The sequence below is a fragment of the Cervus elaphus genome, chromosome 15, assembly GCF_910594005.1.
Source record: "Cervus elaphus chromosome 15, mCerEla1.1, whole genome shotgun sequence".
Classification (NCBI taxonomy): Eukaryota; Metazoa; Chordata; class Mammalia; order Artiodactyla; family Cervidae; genus Cervus; species Cervus elaphus.
Genome location: NC_057829.1, coordinates 75,644,854 through 75,657,463, shown reverse-complemented (window position 1 = coordinate 75,657,463; position 12,610 = coordinate 75,644,854). Strand labels below are relative to the sequence as shown.

The following is a 12,610-nucleotide window of genomic DNA, read 5'->3' as shown; positions in this document are numbered from 1 at the left end:
GAGGTAAAAGTCCAGAGTAATAATAATAACTATTATTATTATTAATAGTAATAATATTAACTGTCACTAGTGGTCTAGTGGTTAAAACTCTGTGTTCCCAATGCAGGGGGCATAGGTTTGATCCCTGGTTGGGGATCTGAGAGTCCATATGCCACCTGGTGTGACCAAAAAAAAAAAAAAATCACAGTATTAACAGTTTTTATTTCTACTCCTATAAAACTTGGTCATGTCCCTAGTCTTGTGTGATTTTCCTTCCTCAGACTGCTCTTCCAGGAGACCAGCTCTCGTGGGCTGTTTTCACTGGGGATTACATTTATGGGACAGACTGAACCAGATGGGGTCACAGTGAGGAGAATCAGACCATCAGAAGTGACCAAAAGTGCTGGGGTGGGAGGAATGGAGGGAAAGAGTTGGGCACCAAGGGACGTGGAGAGCTCCAAAGACTTCTGCCATTTTTGCCTCTGGTCTTATGGTAGCAACCTCTTGGGAAATCACTTTATATGCCAACTTTGGCATACGAACATGTGTTGTTCAGGGCTACTGGAGCATTTTCCCTCCATTTAAGGTGAAAGGAGCTGGTAAATAGGCTTAGATATTTTCTTTTTTTTTTTTTCATTTATTTTTATTAGTTGGAGGCTAATTACTTTACAATATTGTAGTGGTTTTTGCCATACATTGACATGAATCAGCCATGGATATTTTCTTAAAACTCTGACTCTTATCTTATTGCGGAAAACATCACTGATACTCTAAATTAAAACATATTAACAGAAGTATAGTCTGATCAGTAAACAGACGTTTCACTTTGACCACATGTAGTTACTTAGGTTCCTTGAAGGCTGACTGCAGGATGAGAACCCAGCTGGTATCAGGTTTCAGACAAGGAGAGCTGAGCTCTTAAGGCTGATGGACGTGACTGGCTGCAATCCTGGCTGAGACTTGATAGTTGTGTGACTTTGACCAAGTGACTGAACTTTGCTAAGCCTCAGTTTCCTCATCTGTAAAAGAAAATAATGCCTCCCTTACAGGTTTGCTCTGAGGGTGAAATGAAATGAGATAATGATTATACAGCACTTAGCATTTTGGTGCTCTTCAAATAAACGGCAATTAAGATGACAACAGCAATCATGACAATAATGATGATTAAGAAATCATACGCGAGGTGCTCCAGTTATGAGGCTGAGAAGGAAAGTCCCGGTTTCTAGATTCCTAACAGGCTTAAGTAGTGAGTGAGGACTAGTGCTCTACTGGGCTGGCCAGTGCCGCACAGTGGTCAGAGAGAGAAAGGGGCTTGAGAGGAAGGGGCTATCCATGTGGACCAGGAGCCCAGCCTCCAAACCCAGAGGTTCTGAATGGGATGGGCAGTGAGGGCCATTCCAGGTGAAGTCAGGTAGACAGGGAAACATGGAAAGAGGCTCCTGGAGGTAGGACATGAGTCCTGTGTCAGGAACAGGAGATAGGTGTTCAATGGAACTCCTGAGTTGACTAGAAGGTGTATGTTGCAATCTGGGCCTGGTTGTAGAGGCCTCTTCATCTTAGATGCACCTTTTGCTCCACTGAAGTTTACAGCTGCTCAACATCTGTCGCTCCAAATTTAAAAACCACAACAGGAGGGCACATCCTGATGGTCTGAATCCATTAAATATGCACGCAGCACAACGAGATGCTATGCAGTCACAATGCCCTGACCCGACACCAGCCTCCATTAGCAGCAGAAGCAAACTGGTTCATGTTTGGGGTGGTGGAGGCGTGGAAGTGAAATGTGAGTGGAAAACTGGGGTGGGGCAAGCCTGTCCTGATGCCAGATTTTCTTTACAGGCCAAGTGTTGCACGAAGCACAGCTTCTTTAGGAGGGAACGTGCCTCTCTCCTCAGTTTCTCCTCTCCCCCATTTTATTTTTTTTTTCCTTTCTTCCCCTTTGGATTATACCTTTGGTTGGATTTATATCATTTAGTCCACAGATATTGAGTCCTACTGTGGGTCTAGCAGACAAATTATTAAGAAGATGAACATTTCCAGGAAGACTCTGATTTTTGTTACTCCACAGTCTGTGAGCTTTTACCAAAAATACATGTTGCTTCTGTATTGGTCCCATCAAAGGAAATATGCAAGAATACATTTAAGTTACTGACTGACCAGCTGAATATAACATAACACCCACCACTTTCTGGCTGGTGGTAGGTTAAGAACTGAGAAGCAGCCTGAGAACCAGGAGATTTAGGTTTGGTTACTAATTTGGTGACTCATTCAAATGTTGAAGGAATAGTGAGGGGCTTGTGTTCCCTACTCTAGACTTATCTTACTGGACAGCTGGGAGGATTGATGAAGCGAGGCTTATAAGTGATTGTTATTTCCGTGAAAGTAAATATCAGAAATATCTTCAGCTGGAGAATGGACACAGAATTGATGAGGATAAAGAGGAACAAGGAATAACACAGAGAACCACACAGGCATCTGGACAGTAGGAAGGACTGAGATGACGCCTACTGTGTGAGTTTCTCACAAACTGTAGGCTTGATTTCTATGAACAATGCGCTTTCTGTTGTCCCAGAGGACAGCCTGTGAGCTGTGAACAACATGGCAGAGAATAACTGACTGAAACAGTCATCTCTTTGCTGCCTTATTCCCCACAGGATCTGAGGTGGTTTACACAAACCACACCAGTTGTGTGTGGAAGGTCACTGGTCTTGGACTTCGCTTGGCCGCTTACTCACTGTGTGGCCCGAGAGTAACCTTGAAGCTCACTAAACTGGTGGACAGTGCATGTAGGAGTGATTTACCAAGAAGAATTTGCTCTAGAAATCAGGGGTGATTATTATTTATAGCAGGAAAGCTTTTCGTTTAATACGTTAAATAAAACATGGTAAACAAACATAACTATGAGATTAAAAAAAGCACAAAGTTTGACCTACACTGACATGGACCCCAAACCTTAACAGTAGGAAGTTTTTCTCACAGTAAGCAAAGCCATGATCTGGTCCTAAAAAACAGTACATTTGTTAAACTGAAAATGCTCTAAATTACTCCTTGGTAAGGGCTATTCTGCACAATCTGATGATTTGGGATTTCATCAACTTAATGTCACTAGATATGCCTTATAATTAGGATAAAATATTTGAAAAGTTTTAAAAATGAGGTTATTCATTAGCTCATTGATTTTTTCCTACAGATTGGGAGCCTGAATTTAAATGATACCCAAAAATATAACAAGGTACACTCAAAGAGAGAAGAACTCGTTGTGAGTCCTTAAATGGAATGCAGTAGTTTAAAATGCTATTACTATTCAGATTCTCTGAGAACATTAAAACTGCCCATTAAATGAAAATCTAATAATTGGCCTTACTGAATTGTGACATTTTGTAACCTGTTCTGGAATGCAGAAAATTGTGGAAGAGTTCTTTTGAGGCAGAATTTGATTTGCAGTGTAATATTATTCCAAAACCAAGGTCCCTGTTTTCATACACACAGAAGAACAACAATGCAGACTGACTGACAAAGCTGAGGAAAGTTCTGGAGACAGAGCTAAGGTGCAGAGCTCAAGCTCTTCACGTTAAGTTACATTACTGATCTGGAAAAAATAACCAACAGGCAATGGCATGCACTGAGAGTGAACCTCAACTTGGAACTGACCTCTCTCTTCAGGTATTGCTGCCGCTGCTAAGTCGCTTCAGTCGTGTCCGACTCTGCGCGACTCCATAGACGGCAGCCCACCAGGCTCCCCCGTCCCTGGGATTCTCCAGGCAAGAACACTAGAGTGGGATGCCATTTCCTTCTCCAGTGCATGAAAGTGAAAAGTGAAAGTGAAGGCGCTCAGTCGTGTCCGCCTCTTCGCGACCCCATGGACTGCAGCCTACCAGGTTCCTCCGTCCATGGGATTTTCCAGGCAAAAGTACTGGAGTGGGGTGCCATTGCCTTCTCCACTTCAGGTATTGCTTAACGACATAACTAAGATAGGTCATTCCATGCTTTTATATAAGCCACCAGCGATTTCCAAACTTACTTCACAATATCATTAAATAAATAAAATTTAAGGACGTTAACTGCGGGAGAATTGGTAGCTTGAAGTCAGGGGTTAAAAATTCTCATAGGCCTATAGTTACCGAGCACTTTCTATGTGTAGGTATCTGTGTCCAGTGTTTTCCAGAGTCATGTATGAGATGTATATGGTCTGATCAGGAATGATGGGGGATCCTCTCATCTACCTGCCTGCTCCCCTCCTCCAAGATTAATTTCAAATAAAACTTACTAGAGAAATTTGAGGGCCAACAGCCCATGGTTTAGAAACCATGAAAGTGAAAGTGTTATTGTTCAGTCATGTCCGACTCTTTGCAACCCCATGAACTATATAGCCTGCCAGGCTCCTCTGTCCATGGGATTCTCCAGGCAAGAATACTGGAGTGGGTATTCATTCCCTCCTCCAGGGAATCTTCCTGACCGAGGGACTGAACCCGGATCTCCTGCAATGCCAGCAGATTTTTTTTACCATCTGAACCACCAGGGACACCCTTGGGGACAGCACAAACTTGCTAGCTCTGGATTTCTACCCACAAACTCAGAATTGCTGTTTGCATTTCCATGAGAGAAACTGTAAGAAACATTAAACTGCTAAATGGGATAGACTACAAAATGAATAAATAAATATATATATACATACACACACAACATAGTTTTTGTATAAATAAGATGAATAGCACTTATTGGTGCATTCGACCATCAAAAACTAGGCCACTGAATAGTGGAAATATTTTAAATATGCCATGTCATGCAAAATTTTCTTTAATTCTTACTTGGAATATTCAGGGACTTTTCTGGCAAAAGTACTGTGCAATGCTTTGATCAGTATGCAGAATACATCCTTTAGACCTTATCTTATCACTGGTAAGGAAAATAACCAAAACAAAGAATCCTATCAAAGAGGTAGTTGACATGACATAAAACATTATAGATGAGTATTTGCATTTTTATCACTTTTAGAAAAATAGTCCTCTCTGTAAGGAATGCACAGGGTCTTACTTGAAAAAAAATGAGGCATTAACACAAATATTCTCAGGCTCACATTTACTCTCGTAATCAATATAACTTGTTTACCTAGACCTCTTACTCAACTTATTTAAATACATCCAAGCATAAACTATGGATTTTGCATATCAGACTATGGCAGAGGCCCAGTCTTTCAAAAAATAAAAATGTTTCTAGATCCTTTTGTATGTCGGCAAACCCATAGTAAGACACATACCCTACACACACACTACAGAACTATTTTAATTTGTATGTGAGATTACGTATTTTATAAACCCAGCTTAACACAGTGGAAGGATAGATCTGTTTATATGAGAGAGAATGGCTCTTCATGTTTAACCTCTTGAAGAAAGAATTGTCTTCATGGGCAAGAAAGAAAAAAAAAAACTTTCTCTGGGGCAAAGAATGTTATCAACCTTTTACCTAAATAAACTTCGCTGGGAACAGAGTAGAAAAATTCCATCATACACTTAATAGAGTGCAGCCAGTATTACAGCAGCTAATTCTGATCTGATGTTTTACAGCTGACAGTAGAAAAAATGAAAAGGCAAAAATGTGAACCAAACACACTTTTATAAGCTAAATCTGAGACAAATAATTCTGGCAGATTTTATATTCTTTATGTTAAAATACAGCATCTACCAAATGAGGATGACAACTTAACATTTTTTATTTGGAGTAACAGTAAACTACAGATGGGTTTCTAAAACTTAAAATACCAATAATATATTCAATTGTTTGTAGGTAAAATATGTATGGGCTTCCCAGGTGGCTCAGTGTAAAGAACCTTCCTGCTAACGCAAGATATGCGGGTTTGATCCCTGGGTTGGGAAGATCCCCTGGAGAAGGAAATGGCAACACACTCCAGTATTCCTGCCTGGGAAAATCCCATGGACAGAGGAGCCTGGTGGGCCATTGTCCACTGGGTTGTAAAGAGTTGGACACAATTGAGTGACTAAACAATATCACCAAAAATATGCACAAAAAAGGCAGGGAAAATCCATTCTCAAGTGTTAGCAATGGTACAGTTCAGACAATGAGTTTTATTTTATATGTCCTTTATACCATTTGGAAGTGTCAGGATATGCAACAATAAATATGAAATCAATATTTTAAAATTAATATTTTAAAAATATGTAGGTTCTTCTCTGTTTTTGTATTACAAATATTTCAATAAACTCACCATTTTTTAAATATAAGAAACCTACAGGAAAGATAACAAAACCAAAATCTTCTGAAGTCTATTTTAAGCAAGTGGGAACAACAGAGCAAACAGTGCCTTGTGTACGGGATAAACATTTCTGACGCTCTAAAGAAATGCTAGGCGCCGGTCTATGCTTCTGGGGCAGCAGACAGGGTTTGGGTATGGATGCTGCATGAAAGCAGAGGTGAAGTTAGGCTATTCTGAAAACCCATGAAAGATGGAGAAGCAGTGGCTTGGTATCACAAGTCCAGGTTTCTTTAGAGTTTATCAGTTGTAAAGCCACAATTATAGTTAAGAGTGAAAAAAGCCGAATGTATCAGTAGTATGGTGGGGGGAAGTCCTGGAGGGAAAGAGGAGGGAGAAACGCTTCCAAGTTTGGGTCTGACATGCACACACTGCTATATTTAAAAGAGATAACCAACAAGAATGTACTGTTAAAAAAGATGATTTTAAAAATCCCTTCATGAAGGCCAATATATGTGAATAGCTCTGTCTCTCTTCCACTTAAACCAGAGATTGTCTCCCTTCAATTTGAACGACAAAATATTGAAAGTACAGAGACCAAAGTCGGTAAGACTGACTAAGAGCTCTCTACCGACTAAAACAGGCAGGAATGGCAGAGGCTCAACGGTTCTTTAATTAGCACACGTTGATTAATTTAACCCATGGAACCACTGTCTCCTGTTACTGCTAATTTTGTTTTTGAAGTCAAATGAGACAAAGTAGCTGAGGAGTAATTAAAACTGTCCAGTCTCTTCATCCCTGCGGCTATGTGGACTGAATAGCCCTCCACTGCTGAGGTGTTCTGAGATGTTCTCAGGCGGTGGTGACTTCACATTAAAAACCCTAGTATGAATGGGCCTGTGAGCTGCCCTTCTCCTAATGAGACACGGGAGAGAAGAGTATAATTTGTAATTATTTTCAAATATTGTCTAAGAAGGGCTTCCCTGGTGGCTGAGCTGGTAAAGAATCTGCCTGCAATGTGGGAGACCTGGGTTCGATCCCTGGTGGGAAGATCCCCTGGAGAAGGGAAAGGCTAACCACTCCAGTATGCTGGCCTGGAGAATTCCATGGATTGTATAGACCATGGGGTCACAAAGAGTCGGACATAACTGAGCGACTTTCAATTTCACTTTCATTGTCTGAGAAAGTGGGGATGGTCTGTTAAATAGAACTGTGATGGAAAGAAATGCCAGACTATATTCGTGATGCCCTGCCTAACAAGAAAAGCAGTAGAAAGAAGACTGAGGCATACAGGTAGACCTAATTCGGAGGCTTCACAGATATTATCTTTTTTTACAATTTGAAGATCTGTGGCAAAAAAGTCTATTGGTACCATTTTCCAACAGCATTTACTCACTTCATTCATGTTTGTGTCCCATTTTGGCAATTCCTGTGATATTTCAAGCTTTTTCATTATTTTTATATTTGTTAGGGAGAACTGTATTAGTGATCTTTGCAGTTACTATTATGACTTGCTGAAGGCTCAGATGATGGTTAGCAAGTTTAGGCAATAAAGCATTTTTAAATTAAGTATGTACATTTTTTAAACATATGATGCTAATGTGAACTGAAGAGACTACAGAATAGTGCAAATGTAATTTTTAAAAAGTTGGCTTAAAGCTCAACATTCAGAACACTAAGATCATGGCATCTTGTCCCATCACTTCATGGCAAATAGATGGGGATACAGTGGAAACAGTGTCAGACTTTATTTTTGGGGGCTCCAAAAATCACCGCAGACGGTGATTGCAGCCATGTAATTAAAAGACGCTTACTCCTTGGAAGGAAAGTTATGACCAACCTAGATAGCATATTAAAAAGCAGAGATGTTACTTTGCCAACAAAGGTCTGTCTGGTCAAGGCTATGGTTTTTCCAGTGGTCATGTATGGATGTGAGAGTTGGACTGTGAGGAAAGCTGAGCACCGAAGAATTGATGCTTTTGAACTATGGTGTTGGAGAAGACTCTTGAGAGTCCCTTGGACTGCAAGGAGATCCAACCAGTCCATCCTAAAGGAGATCAGTCCTGAGTGTTCATTGGACGGACTGATGCTGAAGCTGAAACTCCAATACTTTGGCCACCTCATGAGAAGAGTTGACTCATTGGAAAAGACCCTGATGCTGGGAGGGATTGGGGGCAGGAGGAGAAGGGGACGACAGAGGATGAGATGGCTGGATGGCATCACTGACTCGATGGGCACGAGTCTGAGTAAACTCCGGGAGTTGGTGATGGACAGGGAGGCCTGGCGTGCTGCGATTCATGGGGTCACAAAGAGTCGGACATGACTGAGTGACTGAACTGAACTGAATTTTTATATGCATTGGGAAACCAAAAAATTCACGTGAGTCTCTTTACTGTGGTGGTCTAGAACCAAACCTACATTATCTCTGAGGTCTGCCTGTATTTGGGGGCAGTAGTAGTTTCAAAACTTGGGGTGGGGGGGGAACCCTTATTTTTTCAGAGAAAACTTTTTTCACAGGACCATAGACATCCTCAACAGATGACCAGATTACTGTGGAGCTGCTCCAGATAGGAGTCCTGCCTGTCTGGTCTTCTCTTCCTCCTTGGCAACCTTCAGGTACATAAACAAAATTTTAGGATTCCTTGGAACACAACTGGAGAATCACTATTTCAGAACATGCCTGCGGGGTACTGAGCACTGGCTCATTCCATACACTTTTGGATCCCTTCTAAAAGCTATCTTTGACTGTGAAGACTAGAAACTAAGAACTGCATTTTCGGGATTCTCTTGCAACCAGTTTTCAGACATTGCTTAGCTTCTGCAAGGCAGATGCCTGTGCAAGACTTGGCAAGGGGATGTGAGCAATGAGGAACTTGCATGGGAGGTAACAGGCACTTCTCTAAGAGTGTGTGTGTGTAGGGGAGGGGCTTGCATTTGGCTCTTCTGGGAAAGTTCTGGAAAGGACTATGGAATCGGGTTCCTGTATCCTGGGTGCCACTCGGTGTAAGACTGCAGCAGTCAGCAGTCCCAGGAGAGTCTGACTGGTCTCTTTTGCTGGCCTGTAGCATTCAAAGAACTTTACCATTTTCCCCAAGAACTCTATACACACTCTAACGAAACTCTCTTCATTTAAATTAGATAGCAATTCTGTCCTCCTGAATCTAAGAATGCTAAACAAGACAGCATCAGAAAAGAGACCTTAATTATCTCATTGACTCATATGAAGTATCTTCCACATCACCCAGGTTTGCGTCCCTACTGAACCTAGAACTATTTTTATCACACAGATACTGAATAAACATTAGTTAAATCATACCACTATAAGCACAGCATTATGCTGGATTATTTAATTATCATTCAGCTACTTATTAAATTTCGAGACAAGGTCTAGATAATGTAGGTAGGACACACCTCAATAAGCAAGGAGTTGAACCATTATAATTTTTAACTATGCTCAATTTCTCATCATTTGGAGGGGAACAGAAACAAGTCAAATGCTGTCTTTTTAAAGATATAACAGAGAGACAGATAGGAATGTAGAATTATTAAGGTGACTGACAACGAATCTGAATTTGATCACAGTAGAATGACATGCTTAAATTTCTATGTCTTGTCAAAAAATAACAAGAAAAAAGAAAAAGAAAAAAATGGGTCCTTTAATCTCTAAAAATAATACATGGTCAGCACGGTATCACACACACACACACACACACACATATATAAGTGTTATCTAAGTTTTTGATTACAGATAGCTAGTTTTCTTCATTTTAGAAAAGACTATGTGAAAGGACTTCCCTTTTCTATGTTTTATACACAAACTGTTTCATTTTCCGAAAGTGGTTAGACAAAGGGTCAGACGATAACTTTAAATATTTAAACTGGTCAATGACAGTCAAGTAGTCAAGAAGTTCTCTAGTTTACTGTTAAATATGCATTGCCTTAGAGGTAACCTTAGTACCTGGCACAGCTTCCTAATGAGTTATTAGTTATGAAACTATGAAGTAATTTTGAATTTTAAATAAGACTGGAGAATAAACTTGGGTATAGCAAATTAAAAGCACCATAATTATGCAATATCATGAGATGTTTTAGATAGTCACACTATGCATATATCGAAAATACATTAATAAACTGAACATATTAATAAAAAGCCAAGTCTGGCCCTTCAAGACCTCAACACTAATTGGAAAGGATTTTGACAGAACATCTTGAATAACATTCATTATATCAGTTTTGGCAAGCTACTTTTCAGTTACCTAAATGATGATTATTTCTACATTCCACAGTGCATCTATCAAAATCCAAGATCTGAAAAATATCATTAGTGAGGATGAGTGAAGTAGTAGCTGCTCAAATGGGACAAGCTGAATTTGCATTCATTAGTGTAAGGTAGGTGACATGTGTGGGGTGTTTTATTTCTGAAATATTATGTATATACTGTTCACTTAAAATATATCATACATTTACATGGTGTACATTAATTATATATGTGTATGTATGTGGTCAGTTGCTGAGTCGGGTCTGACACTTTGTGACCCCACAGACTGTAGCCTGCCCGGATCCTCTGTCCATGGGATTCTCCAGGTGAGAATACTGGTGTGGGTTGCCATTCTCTCCGCCAGGGGATCTCCCGGACTCAGGGATCAAACCCAGGTCTCTTGTGTCTCCTGCACTGGCGGGTGGATTCTTCACCACTAGTGCCATCTGGGAAGCCATGTAATTACAGAAATTATGCACTATATTCCAAATTCTAGCTCTCTTTTTAAGGTCATGCCTTAGAATCACTCTAAAAATGCTTCTCAAAGTGTGATAACTTAAGTGGATTTAATTATTAAAGAAAACATTTCACGGCAAGGGCAGATTAACCTCACAATGAAACACATACACACACACACATCCAGTAGTAGATTCTACAGGTGAAAAGTGCAACAGGTATAATTTTGCCTATAATAATTGACTCCTGTAACCAAGACACAGATTTATCCATCTTTTCTTTGTCACTGGGCTTAAACTCATTGAAAATACAAAGCACTAGATCACCATCTAGTTTAAAATAAGAAAGGTCGAGCCAAAAAGGAAGTCCAATCAGTTAATACCAGAGGATGCCAAGTGCCTATTACAGGAATACAGTTTATTTAGGTTAAAACAACAACAACAAAACACCCAGGCAACTGTGTGATATATGAATGTCTCTAACTGTTCTTGATTTTAATACTGAATTTGGTTCCACTAAAGTTCCCCTCTTGAGGTGAACTGTTATATGTTATCTCTTTCATAGATGGCCATTGGTGCCAAGCTTGTTGAAAGATATTATTTTGCAAATACCTAGGCTTTACCTTTCACCCAAATGGAAGCCTTACTCAATAAATAAGCAACCTGATCCAGGTCATGAAGTTAGATATCAGAAAAAGGAGGATATTGCAACCCAAGTTGACTGTGGCTCCCCCACCCCCACTCAGATTCCCCTAGACAAGGAGGCCTTTACTTCCTGGTTCTTTTAGCTGCGGTCTTGACTCATGGACTTCCTAGGCTCTCTTTTCTTTTCCTCACTGAGAAGAAAACTCTCATACAGCATATTCATGATCGTGCTGCTATGGTATAAATTAAGCTTATGAATGCTGTCCTTCACTTATTGCCTCTTTCTCTCACACAGTGGTATTTGTAACTCACGAGCTGTAGGATTTCCAAAGCTGAGTGATTTGTAATGTAATACTTCTAGAATCTCCAGAGTAATTTCAGCATTAGTTACAAATAAAAGTTGGCTCTCTGCATCTCTTAACCTTGGGAACATGAACCTTTAAGATGAGGAGATCAAATACCAACATTCCCCTAGGACTGCTGTGCACATCTGCATTTCTGGACATAGGACTTTTTTTGTTCCTAATCAACTGTAATCTCACTTCATAACTCCTACTCTTGGCTCAGTGCTACCTAGATTTCCAGGCAAGCAAAGAAAGGAGGGTTGAGGATTTTGTGCTTAGAGGTTTGGAAATTTGGCAAATGTTACACTAAAATGCAAGTATTTGATCTTGAACGTCAATAGGATGAGATTCAGTTGAAACACAAAGAAACCAAAGTGAGGCTGTAGATATTTCAAATCTGCACCTGTATTCTGATGTTGCCAGGTATTTGTACTAAGAATTCTGTGTACAGGGCAAAAGGGAATGAAGAGTTTCCCAAATTTTCCTCTGGGATCTTCCAACCATTCAAAGTAATTACTAATTCTTGCTCACATCTATGAGTCAGGCATCCAACAAGTGTTACTATTCGTGGCTGTTCTTATTCTGTGTTTAAATGATCTGATCATTAGTCTCTGCATCTGGGTGCAAATTAGTTTAACATGGAAAGTTAGTTCAAGGATTGTAGTCACCTTTAAGTTATCTTTAAAGCAAGCTAAGGTGATACCTTGAGTTTATTAACATA

General features: G+C 40.1%; 1 protein-coding gene across 6 annotated transcripts in view; it reads right to left on the bottom strand.

The window, feature by feature from the left end:
• Window positions 1-12,610, bottom strand: part of VTI1A (vesicle transport through interaction with t-SNAREs 1A) — a 368,143-nt gene that overhangs the window by 103,852 nt on the left and 251,681 nt on the right. Inside the window, exon 9 of one of the 6 annotated variants that reach the window (XM_043925710.1) lies at window positions 80-998. The exons of 4 other annotated variants lie outside the window; for them this stretch is intronic. Coding sequence is in view for 1 of the 2 variants with exons in the window: in XM_043925709.1 (XP_043781644.1) it covers window positions 995-998 (4 nt within the window). In the remaining variant the exon portion in view is untranslated. Of the gene's footprint in view, window positions 1-79; window positions 999-12,610 lie in introns of those variants that run through there. One more of the 6 variants, XM_043925709.1, reaches the window with a different exon arrangement.